This window comes from Trachypithecus francoisi, unplaced genomic scaffold (assembly GCF_009764315.1).
Source record: "Trachypithecus francoisi isolate TF-2019V2 unplaced genomic scaffold, Tfra_2.0 Lachesis_group12, whole genome shotgun sequence".
Classification (NCBI taxonomy): domain Eukaryota; kingdom Metazoa; phylum Chordata; class Mammalia; order Primates; family Cercopithecidae; genus Trachypithecus; species Trachypithecus francoisi.
In genome coordinates, this window is record NW_022681457.1 from 76229277 (window position 1) to 76253323 (window position 24047).

The window sequence follows — 24047 nt, forward strand, 5'->3', positions numbered from 1 at the left end:
CAGGGGTGTTCCCATCCAGGGGTGAGGAGTAAAGCATTAGTGGTATTTTCATGTACTATTTTATGTGTGACCCCCATCTGCCTGCAATGTTAGCATCAGACGGGGATTTTCTGGGCAGCTGGAAGTCTGAGCTGTTGCTGAACAGTACGTCACTGTATTTAGAATTTAGACCAGCGTGGTTTAATAGAATTTTCCACGATGATGAAAATGTTCTATAGCTGTGCTGTCTAAAATCTTAGTCATTAACCACATGTGGCTACTGAGCACTGGAAATGTAGCCAGTGTGACCAAAGAACGCAATTTTAAAGTTAACTTATTTTTAATTTTAAATATAAGTAACCACACACATGATTTCTGAATTGTACAACAGAGAATTCTAGATAATGTCAGTTTTTCTAGTAATAAATGCTCTCTGTCCCAGCCCCTTTTTGAGATTGGGCTTCTAAAGATTTTTTTTTTTTCTTGTATCACAGTATGTATTCTCTTTATTTATTGTGCCCAAGATAACATAGTGTTAGTTATGTCTTACTGAAGATGCTCTTATGAATAACATAATTTATTATTATTATTATTATTTATTATTATACTTTAAGTTCTAGGGTACATTTGCACAACATGCAGGTTTGTTACATATGTGTATTTGTGCCATGTTGGTGTGCTGCACCCATCAACTCGTCAGCACCCATCAACTCGTCATTTACATCAGGTATAACTCCCAATGCAATCCCTCCCCCCTCGCCCCTCCCCATAATAGGCCCCAGTGTGTGATGTTCCCCTTCCTGAGTCCAAGTGATCTCATTGTTCAGTTCCCACCTATGAGTGAGAACATGCGGTGTTTGGTTTTCTGTTCTTGCGATAGTTTGCTGAGAATGATGGTTTCCAGCTGCATCCATGTCCCTACAAAGGATCTAAAGATTAGATTGTCTCCCAAGTTTCTCACAGTGGAGGAGGGGAGGAAGTGCAGGAGGAAGCAAAAGTGAATTTATAAATGCTATAATAAAAGTGAGCCTAATTACAGCAAGAGATCAAAATAAATAATACCGATAGTTGCTTTTAGTTTTGAGTGCCAACTAGGTGCAAAACACTTTAAAATGTGATTTAATCCTCAAAGAATTCCTATGAGATTTTGCAGCTGAAGAAACCAAGACTCAGAGTGGCCAAATGGTTTGTTATTTGTGGTAGAGAATTTAGATGCCAATCTAGGGGAGCCTCAGACTCTAAGACCTTCCTGCGATGCTGATGTGAGGCTTTAAGGAAGAATACATCACATCTACTGGGAATACTATTGAAGGCTTTCTAAAGAGGGTTGGGTTTGAGCTGGGCAGGAAGAATAAATGGGGTTTTGTTAAAAAAAGAGAAGATAGGGTCCAAGCAGAGGGGGAGTATCAGTCAATGAGTAAGAAATGCTGGGAGCATGTTCAACACATTATCATGGTATTTAACCAAAATTGGAGGAGGAACATGTCTCTCCTTTGTAAAGGGCTCGGCTGTGTCCAGTGAGGCGATTGGTGTCTGACTAGAGGGAATCTGTATTTGTAGGAAAATAGAAAGAGCCTGGTCCGCAAAAGAGTATCACTGAAACCGCTAGTCTGGGAGAAAGATTATGGTGCCCCTATAGGAACTGGAGGGCTGCAGAGCCAAGAAAGGAGGAGCAGGAGGGGCAGAAGGGAATGGGGCTCCCTTTGAGACGGGTGAATAAATGAAGTGCAAACATACACGCACGTATGCTTGAATGTCAAGGGAGACTCACAGGTTATTAAAGGATCCACTGTGACTACTTGGAGGGAGAAACAAGGAGTGACGGAAGCCATTGGGTCTCGCTGAGACCAAGTCATGTGAGACATGCCTTACTGCTTTACCTGTATTTTTAAGATTGATTGATTAACAGATCTAAGAGAATTTATTGACCAAAAAATCAATTAAGTAGTTCTTAGGCATCAATTATGTGATGGGCCCAGCAGACAAAGCTTTTCATGTTGGTGTTTCAAAAGGACATTTTCCAAAAATTTCTTGAGGGAAATATGGAGAAATGCATGTTTGATGATTCTATAGTAGCTGATGCTACCACGGCAATCTGGAGGCCGGCTTCCAGGGACTTAACCGCTTTGCTCTATTTTTGGCCACATTCTTTCTTGGCAAATGTATTGAGTGATTCAAATAAAGAATTTGCCCAAAGGGCTATCAGATTTGGTAAAGAGAACTAATTCATTATCCAGAGAATCAAAAGCAAAGCAGTTATTTTCTGCTATAATTGATTTGACTCGATCAAGATAATATTTAATTACAAAAACTATAAAGTTTAGCATTTCACCTCAGGAAAACCAATTTTAAAAGAGAAGTAATGTCTGATTTGGTAATGTCAGGCTGCTAGCCATTTTTTTTTTTTTTTTAGCTTGAGCTGTTAAGATGCTATGGTGAATAAATCACTGCCTCACAGGTCTTTCATTCCTGTCAAAAGATCTTTAGAGACAGATGGAATTCCTTTTACACTTGCTACTTGAATGAGGACTGCAAACACTACGGTGACTCAGTGTGAAGAGTGGAGGCCTGGCTGTGAATAAACAGTGACATCCTGGCTTTTCTGCTGCAAAAAGAGAATTTTTTGAGTTAAAACAGTTAAAACTGAGGGGTGGGGTTACTGTGTGTTATTTCTTCTCTCTAAATGCAGATCTCTGCTCAGAAAACCAGGGTCTATTTATCAGGCTTTAGCCCTGAGGGAATAAGAAGAAAGGAGAGAAGGGAATGTCTCTAAAGTAGCACTGGACAGGGTCAAATGTGGGTAGAAGAAAAGACTGAGCTGCTTGAGAGTGGGATCGAGTTTACCTTACTTTGCTCTGCCTGTTGCAGGCACGTGTGGGGCAGGCTAGATGGAGCGTTTGTTAACTGACTTAGGTGATGAGAGTCACCGACCTGGCCTTTCCTCCCTTCTCCAATCTTTTCTCACACTCAAGCAAAAGAGACCTTTTCAAATGAGTACTTGTGTATGTCCTCCCCAAATCTTACACTCTGCTTAAAACCTTTCAGTGATTTTCCAGAACTCTCAGAATAAAGCTAAAATTACTGAATATAGTCTACCAGTCCCTGCCTAGTCTGCCTTGAGGCCTCATTTTGCCTCAAATCTCCCTCTATTTTGCTATGTTTCACCTGCTATGGTCTTAGATTTCCTGGGAATGCCCTGTACTCCTTCCCACTGCAGGACCTCTGCACGTGCTCTTGTTTTGGCCAGTGAGTTCTCCTGGGCCCACCCCCTTACTTTGAGCTCTCAAAGATCCATGTTCTTCCCACAAGCTCCAGAGAACAGGGATTGGCTTTTGTTTGCTCATTATATTATCCCCAGCACAGTGCCAGTCACATGGAAAATACTAATTGAAACCACCTTTGCAAAAACTGTAACAGTGAGAAAACTATGACAGAGAAAGAGATCCGATCTAACCAACCCCCATTTTGTCCTTAACCTTGGTCATTCCTGGGCTCGGGCCAAGTTAACTTTGGGAGAAATTTAGTATATAGTTTAAATGGTAATAGCCCTTCCCCAAACTGAACCACCTTTGTAAAACTAAGACCATCAGGTTAGGAGGATGAGAGAAAACTGAATTCTGCTGATATGTAGGTATAAATGATGACTAGTCATTATTCTGGAAATCAGCTTCCTCAATTACTCCTGTAGATAACACCACTGTTGCGGAACCTGAGATTGGCCTTTTGAGTTGTCTTCCAGCTTTTACATTTATGATGACTTGATGGCCCCACCTGGACCTGAGACACTGGACTTAACTGGTCCTGTGGCCCTTCCCCAGAAGCAGGCTCAGTGCACTAGGACCCTGTTTGTGAGAGACAGGACCAGCTAGATTTTCTAGGCCGACTAAGAATCCCTAAGCCTAGCTGGGAAGGTGACTGTGTCCGCCTTTAAACATGGGGCTTGCAACTTAGCTCACGCCCTACCAATTAGGGAGTAAAGAGAGCTCACTAAAATGCTAATTAGGCAAAAACAGGAGGCAAAGAAATAGCCAATCATCTATTGCCTGAGAGCACAGCAAGAGGGACAATGATCCGGATATAAACCCAGGCATTGGAGCCGGCAAAGGCTACCCTCTTTGGGTCCCCTCCCTTTGTGTGGGAGCTCTGTTTTCACTCTATTAAGTCTTGCAACTGCACTCTGTTCCCGTCCATGTTTGTTACCGCTGGAGCTGAGCTTTTGCTTGCCATCCACCACTGCTGTTTGCTGCCATCACAGAAGCGCTGCTGACTTCCATCCCTCCGCATCCACTGTGCTCCTGATCTGGTGAGGCGCCCATTGCCACTCCTAATCGGGCTAAAGGCTTGCCATTGTTCCTGCACGGCTAAGTGCCTGGGTTTGTCCTAACCGAGCTGAACACTAGTCACTGGGTTCCACGGTTCTCTTCTGTGACCTGCGGCTTCTAATAGAACTATAACACTCACCGTATGGCCCAAGATTCCATTCCTTGGAATCCGTGAGGCCAAGAGCCCCAGGTCAGAAAACACGAGGTTGCCACCATCTTGGAAGCGGCCCAACCCATTTTGGAAGTGGCCCGCCGCCATTTTGGAAGTGGCCCGCCACCATCTTGGGAGCTCTGGGAGCAAGGACCCCCGTAACAACTGCATCCTCTACTAATCAGCAGCACCTATTCCCCTGCCTCCCCTGTACTTGAAAAACCCTAGCCTCTGAAGTTTTGGGAACATAGATTTGAGTAATAAAACTCCAGTCTCCTGTTCAGTTGGCTCTGCGTGAATTAAACTCTTTCTGTATTGGAATTCCCCTGTCTTGATAAACTGGCTGTATCTGGGGAGTAGGTAAGGAGAATCTGTTGGTTGGTTACATAATTATTGAAAGAATGACTGAATTTTCTTTCTAGATTGCAAGACCTTCATGCTGTCCATCAGATTTTGCTTTTAGGAAAAAAAAAAAAAAGCTCAGAGCAGTCTGAGTCATGTGAGGTATACAAGACTTATCAGGCCCAGAGAAACATGAGTTTAGGACGTCAGTCACCCCCACCTCCACCCTGCACCTATATCTGGGGGCAATTGTTAAAGATATTTTGTTCCTGACTAGTTGCCTCACTCATTATTTCATGTTTCTGGAATTTGTGATACATAGAACAATGTATAGCCAATCAATAGCTTATGATAAACAACATAAAAACTGCCTCCTTTTTTCTTTTAAAATGCTATTTGTGGCCGGACGCAGTGGCTCACACCTATAATCCCAATAATTTGGGAGGCTGAGGCAGGTGGATTGCTTGAGCCCAGGTGTTTGAGACCAACCTGGGCAACATGGTGAGACCCTGTCTCTACCAAAAATTTAAAAATGAGTCAGAGGTTGTGTTGCTTGCCTGTTGTGTTGTGTTGCTCCCAGCTACTTGGGAGGCTGAGTTGGGAGGATCACTTGAGCCTGTGAAGTTGAGGATGCAGTGAGCCATGATTGCACCACTGCACTCCAGCCTGGGTGACAGAGTGAGACATTGTCTCAAAAAACAAAACAAAACAAAACAAAAAACCAACTTGAGGCTGGGTGCAGTGGCTCACGCCTATAATCCTAGCACTTTGGGAGGCTGGGGCGGGTGGATCACTTGAGGTCATGAGTTCAAGGCCAGCCTGGCCAACATGGTGAAACTCCATCTCTGCTAAAAAAAAAAGTTACAAAATATAGCCAGGAGAGGTGGTGGGTGCCTGCAAACCCAGCTACTAGGGAGGCTGAGGCAGGAGAATTACTTGAATCCGGGAGATGGAGGTTGCAGTGAGCCAAGATTGCACCACTGCACTCTGGCCTGGATGACAGAGTGAGACTTCATCTCAATAAACAAAAGAAAAGAAAACAAAAAACAACTTGTAACTGCTACCAGTCAGAGTATATATTCAGGGCAACCTGAATGTATGGTCCTGGGTTTCAGTCCTCAAATGTGGCCCCAATAAACTCTCTACTTATATTAATTTTTCCTCAGTCTTTTTTTTTTTTTGCTTTTAGGTTAACAGAAAGTATCCATTTTTCATTGCTCTTTCCTTAACTTCTGGGTGGGTTGGGGTGACATCTTTACTTCCTGATGGGAAGGCTTTGATGTTGGCAAAGGCCAATGAGTAGGTAGGGAAGGTTTCTGGGGCATGGGACTGGGGAGAAAGAAACTTTCCCAGGCTGTCTTAGGAACCGCCTGCTTTGCCAATAGCCATGTTTGTTCTGCCCAGCCCAATCTGAGTTGCAAGAATTTAATCTTAATAATTAGATGATAAAGAACACATCCACCCATAGAGCCCTAAAGGAGCTGGGGTTTCACCAGCTGGAGGAGCAGGATTCTATTCAAACCTATGCATATATGGGAGAGGAAAAAATTTCTATCTTCTTAGGGTCTCTAACTAGGCCTAAAATGAAACCAACATAAGACAGATTAACAGAAGAACAGCATGCAAACTTTATTAATTTTTTTTTTTTTTTTTTAGATAGAGTCTTGCTCTGATACCTAGGCTGGATGCAGTGGTGCCATCTGGGCTCACTGCAACCTCTGCCACCCGGGTTCAAGCAATTCTCCTGCCTCAGCCTCCTAAGTAGCTGGGATTATAGGTGCTCACCACCGTGCCTGACTCATTTTTTTTTTTTTTTTGTATTTTTAGTAGAGATGGGGTTTTGCCGTGTTGGCCAGCCTTGTCTCGGACTCCTGACCTCAGGTGATCTGCCCGCTTCCCAAAGTGCTGGGATTACAGGCATGAGCCATCGCATATATGAGGATCTTTATAAGAGGACAAAGACCTAAAGGTATGACCAGAACAGAAAGCTTTTATACCGTTTAAATAAAGAAATGATACTGTAGGGAATGCTTACTGAAAAATCACTACATGAGACAGCTTGATAGGATAAAATGCACACAAATTTATTTAAGAAGTGTACTACCTTCATGCAATGTGCAAAAAAGTGCACATGGAGGAAATTACAGGGTGACTACTCACCTTGCAATGGGGCTAAGAAGCTAGGGTTTTTTTTTTTTTTTTGGTTTTAGGTCTAACATTTAAATCTCTAATCCATCTTGAATTTAAATCTCTAATCCATCTTGAATTAGTTTTTGTATAAGAAGTAAGGAAGGGATCCAGTTTCAGCTTTCTACGTATGGCTAGCCAGTTTTCCCAGCACCATTTATTAAATAGGGAATCCTTTCCCCATTTCTTGTTTTTGTCAGGTTTCTCAAAGATCAAATGGTTGTAGATGTGTGGTGTTATTTCTGAGGTGTCTGTTCTGTCCCATTGGTCTATAGATCTGTTTTGGTACCAGTACCATGCTGTTTTGGTTACTGTAGCCTTGTAGCATAGGTTGAAGTCACATAACGTGATGTTTCCAGCTTTATTCTTTTTGCTTAGGATTGTCTTGGGAAAGCAGGCTCTTTTTTGGTTCCATATGAACTTTAACATAGTTTTTCCCCAATTCTGTGAAGAAAGTCATTGGTAGCTTGATGGAGATGGCATCGAATCTAGAAATTACCTTGGGCAGTGTGGCCATTTTCATGATATGATTCTTCCTACCCATGAGCATGGAATATTCTTCTATGTGTTTATGTCCTCTTTTATATCATTGAGCAGTGGTTTGTAGTTCTCCTTAAAGAGGTCCTTCACATCCCTTGTAAGTTGGATTCTTCGTATTTTATTCTCTTTGTAGCAATTGTGAATTGGAGTTCACTCATGATTTGGCTCTCTGTTATTGGTGTATAGGAATGCTTGTGATTTTTGCGCATAGATTTCGTATCCTGAGACTTTGCTGAAGTTGCTTATCAGCTTAAGGAGATTTTGGGCTGAGACGATGGTGTTTTCTAAATATACAGTCATGTCATCTGCAAACAGGGACAATCTGACTTCCTTTTTTCCTAATTGAATATCCTTTATTTTTTTCTCTTGCCTGATTGCCCTGGCCAGAACTTCCAACACTATGTTGAATAGGAGTGGTAAGAGAGGGCATCCTTGTCTGGTGCCAGTTTTCAAAGGGAATGCTTCCAGTTTTTGCCCATTCAGTATGATACTGGCTGTGAGTTTGTCATAAATAGCTCTTATTATTTTGAGATATATTCCATCAATACATAGTTTATTGAGAGTTTTTAGCATGAAGGGCTGTTGAATTTTGTCAAAGGCCTTTTCTGCATCTATTGAGATAATCGTGTGGTTTTTGTCATTGGTTCTGTTTATGCAATAGATTACTTTTATTGATTTGCATATGTTGAACCAGCCTTGCATCCCAGGGATAAAGCCAACTTGATCTTGGTGGATAAGCTTTTTGATGTGCTGCTGGGTTTGGTTTGCTACTATTTTATTGAGGATTTTTGCATCAATGTTGATCAGGGATATTGACCTAAAATTTTCTTTTTTTGTTGTGTCTCTGCCAGGCTTTGGTATCAAGATGATGCTGGCCACATAAAATGAGTTAGGGAGGATCCCCTCTTTTTCTTTTCTTTTCTATCGAAGAAATGGTACCAGCTCCTCTTTTACCTCTGGTAGGATTCAGCTGTGAATTCATCTGGTCCTGGACTTTTTTTGGTTGGTAGGCTATTAATTATTGCCTCAATTTCAGAGACTGTTATTGGTCTATTCAGGTATTCAACTTCTTCCTGGTTTCATCTTGGGAAGGTGTATGTTTCCAGGAATTCATGCATTTCTTCTAGATTTTCTAGTTTATTTGTGTAGAGGTGTTTATAGCGTTCTCTGATGGTAGTTTGTTTTTCTGTGGGATAGGTGGTGATATCCTCTTTATCATTTTTTATTGCATCTATTTGATTCTTCTCTCTTTTCTTCTTTATTAGTCTTGCTAGTGGTCTATCAATTTTGTTGATCTTTCAAAAAACCAGGTCCTGGATTCATTGATTTTTTGAAGGGTTTTTTGTGTCTCTATCTCCTTCAGTTCTTCTCTGATCTTAGTTATTTCTTGCCTTCTGCTTACTTTGGAATTTGTTTGCTCTTGCTTCCCTGGTTCTTTTAATTGTGATGTTAGGGTGTTGATTTTGGATCTTTCCTGTTTTCTCTTGTGGGCATTTAGTGCTATACATTTCCCTCTACACACTGCTTTAAATGTGTCCCAGAGATTCTGGCACATTGTGTCTTTGTTCTCATTGGTTTCAAAGAAGATCTTTATTTCTGCCTTCATTTCATTATTTACCCAGTAGTCATTCAGGAACAGGTTGTTCAGTTTTCATGTAGCTGTACAGTTTTGAGTGAGTTTCTTAATTCTGAGTTCTAATTTGATTGCACTGTGGTCTGAGAGATAGTTTGTTGTGATTTCTGTTCCTTTATATTTGCTGAGGAGTGCTTTACTTCCAATTATGTGGTCAATTTTGAAATAAGTGTGATGTGGTGCTGAGAAGAATGTATATTCTGTTGACTTGGGGTGGAGAGTTCTGTAGATGTCTATTAGGTCTGCGTGGTGCAGAGCTGAGTTTAAGTCCTGGATATCCTTGTTAACCTTCTGTCTCATTGATCTGTCTAATGTTGACAGTGAGGTGTTGAAGTCTCCCATTATTATTGTGTGGGAGTCTAAGTCTCTTTGTAGGTCTGTAAGGACTTGCTTTATGAATATGGGTGCTCCAGTATAGGGTGCATACATACATACATATTTAGGATAGTTATCTCTTCTTGTTGAATTGATCTGTTTACCATTATGCAATGCCCTTCTTTGTCTCTTTTGATCTTTGTTGGTTTAGAGCCTGTTTTATCAGAGACTAGGATTTCAACCCCTGCTTTTTTTTTTTGCTTTCCATTTTCGTAGTAGATCTTCCTCCATCCCTTTATTTTGAGCCTATTTGTGTCTCTGCACATCAGATGGGTCTCCTGAATACAGCACACCGATGGGTCTTGACTTTATCCAATTTGCCAGTCTGTGCCTTTTAATTGGGACGTTTAGCCCATTTACATTTAAGGTTAATATTGTTATGTGTGAATTCAATCCTGTCATTATTATGTTAGCTGGTTATTTTGCCCATTAGTTGATGCAGTTTCTTTCTAGCATGGATGGTCTTTACAATTTGTCATGTGTTTGCAGCAGCTGGTACCTGTTTTGTAGCAGTTGGTATCGGCTGTTCAGTGCTTCTTTCAGGAGCTCTTGTAAGGCAGGCCTGGTGGTGACAAGATCTCTCAGCATTTGCTTGTCTGTAAAGGATTTTATTTCTCCTTCACTTATTAAGCTTAGTTTGACTGGATAATTCTGGGTTGAAAATTGTTTTCTTTAAGAATGTTGAATATTGGCCTCCAATCATTTGAAGAATGATTTGTAGCTTTACAGCTTTGATTCTGGAAGAGACAAACTTAATAAGGAGGTTAAAGATATAGGGTCCAAAGAGGAGTAACAATATTATAGCTGCTAGAGGTCCTAAGAAGGGGAGAATCCAGGGCATCCATTGGCTGAGGAGGCCCCAGGGTCCTGTGTTTTGAAGCTCCTCTGCTGTATGTTGTATTCGAGCTCTAATTTCTTTAACTTTCTTGGTGACTATTCTGAATTGATTAACATAATAACAGCATTCTTCCCCTAAAAAAAACAGGTTCCCCCTCTTTCGGCAGTTAGCAAGTCTAAAGCTTTTCGAATTTGAAGGACTACTGCTGCTAGGGAGCTAGGTTGATCTTGCAAGGTGACCAGGGAGTTGGTGACCCATTCCATGTCACCATTTAGTTCTTGAGATAGTTTGTAGTAGAACTGAGTAGAGGTTGTGATACCGCAAATGCCAGTACCTAGTCCACCTAGCACTCCTGATCCAATAACAAAAGGAAGAATGGGTACTTTTTTGTTGCGAAGCTTAGGTGTGACATGATTGTATAAAGCTTGTTCAGTGTAGATGGTCATGGGGACACTGAGAATGAGAGGAAGCACATAGATTCTGAAGAGACATTCAAACAATGATAGGCTGAGGTACCACAGAAAAAAAATATTCCTGAGGGTAGGCTGACTATTTGTGTGGAAGGAGTTACCCACCTGACACATTGGGAGTTGGTTGTATCTATAGTATTGCTAAATTTTACACAGGTGAGGTTTGAGGTATGTGTTATTTCCAGATTAGAAACAAGAGGTCCTACTAAAACGGAAGTGGTGTTTATTTCTGTGGTGAAGTTGTTCCATTGTTCAGGTACAGGGATTGAAATGTATGGCCTGAAGTGCAGGGGGAGGCACATCCAACGGTTAGTAGGGTTTTGGGCCAAGACCTCATGGAGCCCAGTGAGGGTGATATTAAATAGGCTTACCAGGCGAGTATGGGTGTGGAGGGTTTCATGTAGTTTTGAGAGATCTAGTCCTTTGTAGGGCTAGGGGTGCTATGTACCCAGGTCAGTTGGGAGATTACTTCCTTTATGTGTTTTTCTCTTGCCTAATCTTGAACTCCACCCCCATCAGACATACCAGTATGGGTGAAGTAAGTCCAATAAACAGTGGCTCTAAGTCCTCCAGGGCAGCTAGGATTAATTATTTTCTCTGTCCAATAATGAGTATTTGCATGCATGTAAAGAGTGGCAGTGTTATAGCAGCTCTGGGGCATATGGGTGTGGGCAGTGAAGTGGGGGTTCCCTTAAATAAACTCCTACACAATGGGGCATCAATATTTCGGGAAGCCGCATTCTCCATAGAAACGCTTGGTAAGGGGAGCTACTGGTTGTACAGTGGCATGCAGTGAGAGTGGAAGGGGGTAAGAGAACAGTAAAGAGAAAAATATGATAAAGGAGGGCCATGGGGATTTATGAGTTTAGTTACTTTCCTCACAGTTGTTTGAAGAGCAGGTGCAGATCCTCTAGAAGTTCACAGGAATAGCTAGTGTTGTCTCCTGGATTTTTGGGTTCCTTTGGAAGTATCCAGAGTTTGACTTGAGTGTGATGTATCCAAGACTCCACTCCAGCCACTTTAACCACGGTTGGGGTAGATAAAATGACTGGGTAGAGTCCTTCCCAGGATGTGTCTAGGGATGGGGAATTAGAGGGAACAGACTTGACTAATACAATGTCACCAGGGTGGAATAGTTCCTTTCCCTCTTCTCAGGGACAGGCTCCTTGTAATGTTTTAAGAACTTGTTGATATTTGGCTAGGGAGGTGTTGTCTGCAACTAAGTTGACCGTCTCTTGGTCAAGCACAAGGTTATTGGTTAGGAAGGGCCATCCATACAGCGTTTCGTATGGGCTATGTCCCGCTTATTAAAATAGACTTAGATCTATTTCACTTTGCTTCAAGTCTGAGAGAGAAAAATGTACATGCACTCTGGCTGGGTTGAATTCTCCTCCTCCCACTGCTTGGAGGGGGCATAATCGGAGAATATTGGCACTCTTTGGTTCATTGTTTAGCCCTTTGTCTATCTCCTTTTGGACAATTTGGGTTGAAGGGGGGTCCTTATTAGTTGGGGAAAGAGTCAGGGGAATGCTTGGGTAGGGAGGTAGACTCTGAGGGCTTCTCGTAGGGCATAAATCACACTTTTTATGTAATTGTGAGTTGTCTGTTAATGAAAAGAAAGTTTGTACATATGGCACTTCACTCCGTTTGCCTTCTTTTCTACAAAAGAGGTCTAGCTGTAAGATGGTGTCATAATTTATACTTCCCTCAGGAGGCCAGGTTTCTCCCCTTTGAAGAGGAGATTGTGGCCAGGTGGTACTGCAGAAGAATATAAGTCATTTCTTTCTTAGTGTCTGAGGGTCAAGTTGGTCCCAGGTCTCTAGAATACATCTTAAGGGTGTTTTTGCCTTGGGGGGAACGTTTCCCATCTGAAAATGTAATGTAGGGATGCCAGCACCCCTAGTCATTTTCCGATGAGCATTAGTCATAGGGCGTCCTCTATGGTCCTAATGCTTGTTCCTTTCCAGGATGTATACCCACCCATGGACCTCTGCTTATTGGATTAGTTACACTCACCGATGTAGCAGTCCTGCACCTGTTTTCCCACCTTTCTTGACCACAAAGAAAGGGGTCTGGGCTGCTGGATTCTAGCGGTCCTTTACCAGCATGCCTGACATTGCATTTGTACTTAGGGGTGAATCCTAGAGCTGGGGTGGGTTCCTGAGTATTTCATAACAACCCAGCTGCCCCATCAAAATGCATTCCCATAAACAACAGTTCTTATGCAAATTCATTTCAGAGAGGGTGTAGGTAACCTTTTGAGTCAGGATTGAGATAGTCCTTTTTGATTCTGTAAGTACTTTAAGGCTTGGCTGGGTGCAAACAGCTGGCATGTTTGAGCAGAACAATTATTAGGCAATTTTTCTAACTCTGCTTCCACAAGAGTCTCTCTATCAATTACTGAATACTTACTGGGATTTTTTCCTCAATCACCTGGGAGGAACCATCTATTGTCCTGTCCTGAAGGTCTGGTCAGACCTTTGTATGGTAATTAAGATTTAAATCCCCTGTTAGGAAATCTGCTGGGTTAAGGGAATTATCAGTGGTTAGTGTTAAATTACTTTTTTTTTTTTTTTTAACAGACTAGCCCCATACTTTAAGTTTTTTTTTTTTTTTTTTTTGAGACGGAGTCTTGCTCTGTCGCCAGGCTGGAGTGCAGTGGCCGGATCTCAGCTCACTGCAAGCTCCGCCTCCCGGGTTCACGCTATTCTCCTGCCTCAGCCTCCGGAGTAGCTGGGACTACAGGCGCCCGCCACCTCGCCCGGCTAGTTTTTTTTTTGTATTTTTTAGTAGAGACGAGGTTTCACCGTGTTAGCCAGGATGGTCTCGATCTCCTGACCTCGTGATCTGCCCGTCTCAGCCTCCTAAAGTGCTGGGATTACAGGCTTGAGCCACCGCGCCCGGCCACTTTAAGATTTTTGAGTTAACAATATGTTTGCTTTTTTTTTTTTTTTTTTTAACTTAGAATAATTTTTTTTAACTTAGAAAATTCTGAACTGGTGAGGTGTGCTCACAATAAAAGTTACTTTTCTACTTTCTTCTGTTAGCAAAGCAGTTGCCACTACAGATTGAATTTGGGCCACCTGTGGGTTACTGGATTAAGGATTTTTGATAGGAAGGCTAAGGGTTCTCAGTGGTCTCAGTATTTTCAGGCTATGCCCTTGTTTACACGGACAAGGTAGTATTGGAGTGTTATAGGGTCATGGAGAAGACCTTCAATTATCAATGATAGGTTTTAAATTTACCCCGGCTTTTAAAGGAATAGGGCACACATTTTTACTATTTCTGTCTTTCTCTTTCTTTCTCTCTTTGACTCTCTCTCCTCTCTGTCTCTCTCTCTCTCTCTGTCCTCTTGGTCTCTCTCTCTCATCTCTGTCTCTCTCTCTCTCCTCTCTGTCTCTCTCTGTCCTCTCTGTCTCTTTTCTCTGTCTCTCTCTCCTCTCTGTCTCTCTCTGTCTCTCTCACTCTCCTGCCTCTCTCTTGTCTCTCTCTCCTGTCTCTCTCTTTTTTTTTTTTTTTTTTTTTTTGAGACGGAGTCTTGCTCTGCCGCCCAGGCTGGAGTGCAGTGGCCGGCTTTCAGCTCACTGCAAGCTCTGCCTCCCGGGTTCACGCCATTCTCCTGTCTCAGCCTCCCGAGTAGCTGGGACTACAGGCGCCCGCCTCGTCGCCCGGCTAGTTTTTTGTATTTTTTAGTAGAGACGGGGTTTCACCGTATTAGCCAGGATGGTCTCGATCTCCTGACCTTGTGATCCGCCCGTCTCGGCCTCCCAAAGTGCTGGGATTACAGGCTTGAGCCACCGCGCCCGGCCCTGTCTCTCTCTCTCTCCTCTCTGTCTCTCTCTCCTCCATCTCTCTCTCTTCTCTCTCTGTCTCTCCTCTGTCTCTTTCTCTCTCCTCCATCTCTGTCTCTCTCCTTCATGTCTCTCTCTCTCTCTTCCTCTTAGCCATTAAAACTTGAGGCCCTGGCAAGGGTGGTGGGGAATGGGTCCCATATAGCTGCCCGTGTTGAGAGCTGTATACCTAAATTGGGAGGGACACCAGGGATAAGACTCCCTGGGTTTATGGCCTAGATGCCTAAGTACCCGGCATAGAGCTTCCTTAGATCCCTTTCGAGATACAACTTGCTAGAGGAAATGAAAGTCTGAACCATTGGTACCTAGGAGGCAGGGATCAAAGGAAGTAGATTCAGAGGTAAGGAGAATTTTGGGGCTACATTTTCCAGAAAGTCGTGGTTGGGACCCAGGAGGTATGGGTCAGAAGGAAAGGGAGGGGCGCACGCATGGGTGACTGTTGAGTAGAGACTTCCGGCTGTGCCATGATCTCAACTGGCTAATGCCGGGAGTTTGGGATGACAACTTTCTTTAGTTGGCCCTCAGCTTCCCCAAGAAAATTGAAAGTGGAAGCTGGTTGTAGGCTGACTAATGGTGCCAACCCAGAAGGTTGGGGATTGCTAGAAAGCCCTTCCGCAGATAGCCTCACACCTGAGTCTTAAGTCCAGCAGCAACGCTAATCATTTTTAACTGGCCGACAGGTGCCTAGTATTTTCCTCCAGTTCTAAGGAAGGATAGGACAGAATAGCAAGTGAAAGTGGTCCAATATTAGTCACTGCTTTGGAGGTCCCTTTGTGGTCACCAAAATGTTACAGGGGGTACTTGCTTCCAGAGCTCCCAAGATGGTGGTGGGCCACTTCCAAGATAGCTGCAGGCTGCTTCCAAGATGGTGTCAAGCTTTGTGTTCTCTGACCTGGGTTTCTTGGCCTGCTAGTCCTGCTAGTGCTGTCTCTCAAGAGTTCCAGTTATCCACATCCTTGCCAATATTTAGTGTCATCAGTTTTAAAATTTCAGCTCTTTTAGTGTTTCTGAAGTGAAATCTCGTAGTTTTTCCTTATATTTCTCTAATAGCTAGTATGTTGAGCACTTTTATTGTACTTATTGGCTCTATCTTCTTTCTTAAAGTGTCTAAGTCTTTTGCTCCCATTAAAATTGTGTTTTTTGGCTGGGAACGGTGGCTCAAGCCTGTAATCCCAGCACTTTGGGAGGCCAAGATGGGCGGATCACGAGGTCAGGAGATCGAGACCATCCTGGCTAACCCGGTGAAACCCCGTCTCTACTAAAAAAATACAAAAAACTAGCCGGGCGAGGTGGCAGGCGCCTGTAATCCCAGCTACTCGGGAGGCTGAGGCAGGAGAATGGCATAAACCCGGGACGCAGAGCTTGCAGTGAGCTGAGATCCGGCCACTGCACTCCAGCCTGAGTGACAGAGCGAGACTCCGTCTCAAGAAATAATAATAATAATTGGGTTTTTTTCAAAATCAATATTGAGGTGTAGGAGTTATTTATATATTCTGGATATAAGCCCTTTGTTGGATGTTTAAGATGCCCACATATTCCCATGGTCTCTCTTGTCTTACTATATTTTTAATGGTATTTTTAATAAGTTTTTAATTTTGATGAAATTCAATTCATAATTTTTTTTTCTTTGTAGTTACTGGTTTTGTATCTTGCCCCAATTTTTGCCTACCTCATGTTTTGTAAATATTCGTCTATGATTTATACATTATACTTTAACTTTTACATTTAGATTTCCATCTCGTATTAAATTTTGTTTAAGATGTGAGGTTAAGGTTGAGGTACATCATGACATGCAGATTATCTGTATAACAAACCTTTACATATGTGTCTGACCTAAAATAAAAGTTAAAGAAATACAAAAAATACTCACAATACAATAAAAGACAAATAAAAACTACTAAAGTACAGCAAATATTTACATAGTATTTTACTTCAGTTTAGGTATAATAAGTAATCTAGAGATAATTTAACATACATAGGAGGATGTGTGCAGGTTCTATGCAATTATGCTATTTTACAAAAGGGACTTGAGTGTCCTCGAATTTTGGTATCCTCATGGATCATGGAACGAATCACCTGAGTATACCAAGGGATGACTGTACATATATACATGAATCATCATTTACACATACACATGTGCTGTGTGAATATATGTACATGTGTACATATAAACTTACGCATATGAACATATATATGTAAACATATGCATAAACACGTGTAACCATTTATAAATATGTACATGTACATGCATACATGTATATTTATACATTTACTTATATATGTACATATATGTTATATGTACTTATGCATTTATGTAACCTATATTATCTATAGTTACTTTCATGTATGAGACTTAAGAAATAATATATATGATATATTTCTTGAAATTACACTCTTCATAATTTTACTTTTGTTTATTTTTTCAGCTCACCTCTCATCCTTCCTTCCCATCCTAACTACCATTCCAGCCACAGTAAACTGCTTGAAAATTTCTGAGTTCACCATCTTCTCTCCTGTGTCTTTCAAGATGTTGCTTCCTCAGCCTGGAAAGACTACTCTGATCCCTTTCTTAACTGGGCTTAGCGGGTAATTTTATTTCAAGACTCCTCTTAGCCATTATCACCTTCCTAAAGCCTTCCCTAAATGCTTAATCTGAATTTAGTGCCTTTTATTTGTGCTTCCACAGCTTCCCTCCTTTCCTTTTTAGGTACATGTACAGCATTCAAAATAAACTAATCACAGCCATTTTGTTCAGCACCAATTACATGAAATATGTACATCAGATTACATCTTGCTTTCCTTCAGAATGACATGTGTCATGTTAGTACTTGCATACTGCCAGGTGTGATCACTGAAGCTGAACAAAGAGTTCTATCCACAGGTTGAAGCAGTGAGTCCCCTGGGAATTTCCCTTGGCCTGGAACATAAGATTCAGGCTGGCAGACTCAGATTCCCTGACTCTGACAGCAGAGGAAGGGGCTTTGCTAGGCAGTTTGCCTGATCCCCATCTGACTCTGGAACATCTAGCCCTAGCTACAAGAAAACTGCTGAAGCACTGTCAAAATTCATGTGACTCAACTGAGACTCATTCGTAGGGACAATAGAGAACTGATTTGGGGTCACCTGGCTCAAGTAGGTGAGTAGATTTAGTAAGATTTAGGGACATAGTTCTCGCTTCATTGATGGTCTTCATTTTTATTCCTCTCTCTTCTTTGTGCCTTCTAGTGGGAAACCCATTCCACATTTCCAAGGACTTGGCAGTCCTGTATTTGAAGACTATTGAGATTTGGGATTTCAGAAGGATGAGATAAGTTGAAAATCTTTAGCCTTCTTCAGAAAAATGCAAATTTTCTTTGTGCATCAGTGGAAACTCACTCTGTAGCATTATGTTTTCCCAAATGTTGGTCTCAATTTCTCCATTTCTCCACTCTGTTTTGATAAGGACTAAAGAAATAGTATTCCTATGCATGTTATTCCTCAGTCACGTAGTAGTGAGACTAGTCTCCCTTGCATAGTATTCTTTGTAACCAGAATACCTCATCTCTAGTGTAGCTAGCTGAGAAGAACAAAATAGAGGAAAAGAGAAATACCTTATTATAGGATAGTTCGGATGAGTTTAAAAATATTAAATGTGCAGAACTGTTGGCTTCGGCTTTTGAAAGATGACAAAGATTTGTAGAGAGTATTTTAACCAGTTATCTTTGAAAGATAAGGTGGATATATCAGAAACATATTGATTTTACTTAAAATAAAAACACAACAGAAAAGGGATGAATTAGACATTGTTTCTATAATATCAGGAAAATCGGTGTGACCATACTGGGTTAAACACATGCATATCTTCATTTGTGATCTGACTCACTTTCCTGACAAGTTGAATGTGATTTGTATTAACTTTTATAATCCTTTGATGGCACATTTGCCTTTTTTGTTTAACATTTAAAAATATACAGAACATAAACTTACAAATTTTACCATTTTGAATATTTCATTCTGTAGCGTTCACATTGTTGTGCAACCATTACCACCATTGATCTCCAGAATTTTTCATTTTCCCAGTCTGAAATCCTGTACCTATTAAAAACTAACATCATCATTTGAACAGCTTCCAAAACCCATATGTAAAATGAGAAACATGTACCCAATCATATCAGGATTCTCATTTGAGAGATTAAAATCTGTGGGTTCTCTATAGCAATGTTTCAAAAGACTGCATTTTCTTTAACCACTTCACTCTTTTTATTCCCTATTTCCAATTTTCATATTGCACTTTTATTCTAATTTTGTTACAAATTACCTTTGGAGAAGTGTGGCACGTAGATGTGGATAGACAAAGAAGATATCCAGCACAGTCCACCACCTCTGCCTCTTACCAAGAGTCTTGCCCACACTCTAGTCTTTTCCTTCAGTGAAAAGTTTATATTTTTACCAAAAGATAGCCCAGTCCCATAAGCTACCATATCTTGATGGGTAATATTAATTTGACTGTATTTTCTGCCTGAAACCTAGACCATCACCACCAGTGTTATTCATGTTATCTCTGGCAAAAGAAATAAAAAGCCATAGTTAATAAACAGAAAATACAGCTTTTGTAGACTTTGTTGGTCACAAAACTCTAAACTGGGTAATTGTAGGTGCCCTCTTCAGTCACTCATGCTGTGTTCTCTATGTCTTCATCAGCACCTCAGCTAGATGAGATTCTTAACCTGATGGGATCCTTTTAATCTTTATTTCTTTGGGTCTTAGCCTTTTGTTGTCTTACCTTACTTGAATTGCTTCAGTTTATGTAGATCAGAACTATTGATCAAGGCACCTCTTTGCCCTCTGGAATAGTCTCTCCAACTCTCCAATGACACACTTTTCTGACTCTTGGTTCAGTGATGTGGGAAGTGCAAAATGGCTAGAGGGCAGTCTCAGCTTCTAATTCATAACTGTATTTCATGGTGGAAACATTTTTCTGTGAGATCCTGGGACCTCCAACCACACTGAGGTTGAAGATACAAGAAGGGAAACAAAATTCTTCCAGCATGTTATAAAACCATATAGTGAGAGTATCACTTCTCACATCTATTCCTTGCTTTCCAGGTCTATGCATTCTGCCACAGGAAAAATGGCACAATTATTTAGCTACTAGCTTAAGACATATCCCACATGTCCTACCTGAGCTTATTGGAGGTTCTATGAAGTCAGTTCTATCTGGGTTGTGGGAATGTGGTGAGACTAGGGAATGTCATGGTGTTAAGCCCATAGCTGTGCTTCATTTGCTGTAAAATGATTCTGTTTGTGAGAGACAATGTTGTATAGCAGGGGTCCCCACCCCCAGGCCATGGACTGTTTCTGGTCCATGGCCTGTTAGGAATCGGGCAGACAGCAGGAAGTGAGTGGAGGGCCAGCAAGTGAGCTCTATCTGTATTTATAGGTCCTCCCCATTGCTCACATGACCTGCTGAGCTCTGTCTCCTGTCAGATCAGCAGCAGCATTAGACTCTCATAGGATTGCGAAACCTATTGTAAACTGTGGATGTGAGTGATCTAGTTGCATGCTCCTTATGAGACTCTCATGCTTGATGATCTGTCACTGTCTCCCACTGTCACGCCCAGATGGGACCATCTAGTTGCAGGAAAACCAGCTCAGGGCTCCTACTGATTCTACATTATGGTGAGTTGTATAATTATTTCATTATATATTACAATGTTTAATAGTAGAAATGAGCTGCACAATAGATGTAATGCACTTGATACATCACCAAACTAATCCTCCCTTCCCCTAGTTCATGGAAAAATTGTTTTCCATGAAATCTGTTCTTGGTACCAAAAAGGTTGGGGACTGTTGGTGTATGGGATTTCATGGAATGAAAAAGCATTCTGTATGTGTATGAGTTGTTGTGCATGAAGAAATGCTGCTGGTAGGGACATCAGATCCAATGACAGAGTAAGTATCTGTCCCTTCAAGATGAATGCCTGTCCCATTATAGATGTACCCATCTAACCTACTAGATTCCTGAAAACTAAAAGTCTTCTGCTACGTATCTCATGGCTAGGAAGAAGATGAGGGACTCCTTTGGAGCTGAAATTTAGACCTCTGGGTTTTTCAAACATGTTCTCTATTGTACATTTAGAACTTTATATTTCCCCTTTTCCTTAAGTCCATCTTTTAGGGCAGTCTGAAGAAGGTAGAGGACTGTGTAGTCTCTAAAATTACTATTTTTGCCATAGCAACCAAGTCACTTTGTTTTCTTCTCTGTACTTTACTCCTCACTTGCAGTTAAACCTGTATCACAATTATCGGCAAATTGCATGAGTTTGGTGCCATGGCATCCTATACATTGCCCATCCTATACATTAGCTGTGGCCTCCTTGAATACATAAGCAATCCAATTTCAGAATCATATTTGGAGAGTTTCTTCCTTAGCCTAGAGGATAAAGCTTAAATTCATTACCCTGACATATGAAATCCTTCACAGTATGCTCTCTGCCTCATTCCTTAATCTTGCTAGACAAATACATTCCTCAATTTCCCTTGCTCAATAAGGTTTCTGCATATTGAATCTGGTGTATGTCCTCATTCCCTTTATATTGTTTGAGACACCACTTCATTCTTTAAAATGTAGACACCACCTCACTAGTAAAGTCTTCATTTTGTTAACCTTCTCCCTGCCATGATGCTGCAGAGGGAATTGCTCTCCAAGGCTGCAAGAACTGCCCACGTACATAGGATGGCACTTTTACATTATCGTTACTATCCAAGTGTCTGTTCACTTGCCTGTGATGCTAGAATCTAGCAAACCTTTTTTGTTGGGGATAAATAGATAATCATCACATTTGTCTGCTGAATCAAAAGCCAAAACATTACAGAACTGATGAAAAACCTTCACATTAGACTAAATATGCAATATTGTATTTTACCATTTGTTCTCCATGGCCATATACACTCATTCACCTGTCTCTAATTGTGAGTTCTTCAGAAGCAGAAAATTCTGAGGGATTGCCACAACTAAAGAAAAGAAAGTCATATTCTCTTATAAAGTGGTTACTTAATTCATTCCATGAGAATAATAGAGCTAAATTTGTCTTTAAATTTTTCTTTGAACCTAAATGTAACTAACTGTGGCAGATGCTTAGGCTACTAAGGTCTTGGAGAACAGGACCTGCTCCCTAGATCTGCTGCCACTTTCTCTGGAGAAGCAGGTCACCTAATGAAGTTTACAACACCAGAAGACAAATGACGTCTAGCCTGGGAGGAAGAAATTCTTTAATGAGAAAGAAGCCTCTGACTGGACTTGGTCATTATATTAAACATCTTAAAAGTGGAGTTATCAGATTTAGAAAATAAAAATTATATGATGCCCAAGAAATATTTATACTAAAAAATTTACACTGCCTATCTGAAGTTCAAATCTAACTGGGGGTTCTACGTTTTATCTAGTAACTCTATTTGAGAGTTAATTACTGCAGGAAGATGTGGAGATATGTGATTTCTGTGACATATTAATCCTGTTCTCACTGAAACTGCCTAATTTCTTATCACAGGTATAATGGAAACTGCAGGGCTATCTTTCTCCAGATGCTTTGTTGTTATGAATCTCCTCCAGATGACAATACCAAGTTCAGGTATGACTCTCTCTTACCCTTGTGGGTCTTGGCAATATGAAGTGTGGCAGAAAAAGCAAGGACCAAACAAAAGGGACAAATTCTTGAGCATTGTTCCTTAGGTTTAATACATAGTTATGTAATGAGGACATGTACTGTAAGAATTGTCTTATGGTTAGGAAAAACTACTTCTAATCAGCAAGTCTTTTTCACGTACCCAGATTTGTGTTAGGTTCCAGGGAGAAAACAAACAAACAAACAAATGAAGAAGTCCTAATATTTGCTCTCAAGAATTCAATATTTGTATTGCAGAGACATGATTTACTTATATCTTATACAATGAAGAAGCTGCCCAAATTGTGGTCCATATTGGAATCCATGTGAGTTATCTGTACAGTAAGATAAGCAAAGACACAATAGGCTGGTGGGACCTTGATAGATGATGACAATTTGCAGTGGAAGGTGATCAATGCAAAGCAGATATAAATAGAGTTTATTTAGAGACAAATACATTAAAAGCCTGAACCAATAAGTGGCACACAAGATTTAAAATTTCTGGCAAAAGCTACTTGTTACATGGTACAAATCTTACTGATGCATATTTGGGTAGTTTCCAGTCTTTGGCTAATAAAACAAAAACTGCCACAAACATTATGCACATATATTTTGAGCATATCTATGAGTAAGAATGTAGGAAATATTTCTAAGAACAGAACTATTTGTCAAGGCTATGTGCTGTTTTTATTATATTAAAAATATTGGCCGGGCGCGGTGGCTCAAGCCTGTAATCCCAGCACTTTGGGAGGCCGAGGCGGGTGGATCACGAGGTCAGGAGATCGAGACCCTCCTGGCTAACACGGTGAAACCCTGTCTCTACTAAAAATACAAAAAACTAGCCGGGCGCGGTGGCGGGCGCCTGTAGTCCCAGCTACTCGGAGGCTGAGGCGGGAGAATGGCGCGAACCCGGGAGGCGGAGCTTGCAGTGAGCCAAGATCGCGCCACTGCACTCCAGCCTGGGCGACACAGCGAGACTCCGCTCTCAAAAAAAAAAAAAAAAAAAAAAAAAAATTATTCTGAAATAGTTACCAATGTACCTGTCCACCAACAGCATATGTGAGTTTTTCAGGTGGATGTTACAGGTATCAGGATTTTTTATATTTTCCAAAATTACAGATGAAAAATAGAAACTCACAATGATAATATTTTACTTGTTTATTGAATTAGGGTGGCCTTCTTTCCTCTCAAAAAATTGTATTCATTTTATCTAAACTGCCTACTTAATGGCCTTACTTCACATTTCCTTTGCATTAAACTTGCACACATTACAATTTGCTTTTTGATCTGTTAACTTTTCCATGTGTTTTTGACCAGTTTATAATTCGATGGACTTGTTCATTATATTTTGGATGTGCAGAATTGTTTGGTTTTGATTTTTGATTTTATTTTGTGAATTACAAAATTTCCCCCAAGTTTCCATTTATTTCGCTCTCCTTTTTCTCCTCATGGACTTTTAAAATTATTATAGACTTTATTTTCTATAGAAGTTTTAGGTTTACAGAAAAATTGTGCAAAATGTATATTGAGTTCCCACATAACCCCTCTCCCTCTTCTCTACCTGCCCCCCTCCCACAGAGTTTCCCCTTTTGTTAACCTCTTTCATTTGTATGGTACGTTTATTGAAATTAATGAACCAATATTGATATATGATTATTAACAAAGTCCAAGTTTACGTTAAACACTCTGTGTTGTACCTTTCTCTAAGGTTTAACA

General features: G+C 41.0%; 1 protein-coding gene across 1 annotated transcript in view; it reads left to right on the top strand.

Moving 5' to 3' along the window:
- Window positions 1-19891: 19891 nt before the first annotated feature.
- The window catches only part of LOC117092621 (selection and upkeep of intraepithelial T-cells protein 1), a gene marked incomplete at its 3' end in the record, with an annotated part of 49273 nt that continues 45117 nt past the window's right edge, over window positions 19892-24047 (top strand). The window contains exons 1-2 of the mRNA XM_033226468.1: window positions 19892-20346; window positions 22218-22298. Of these exons, the coding sequence (XP_033082359.1) occupies window positions 20289-20346; window positions 22218-22298 (139 nt within the window). The remainder of the gene's footprint in view (window positions 20347-22217; window positions 22299-24047) is intronic.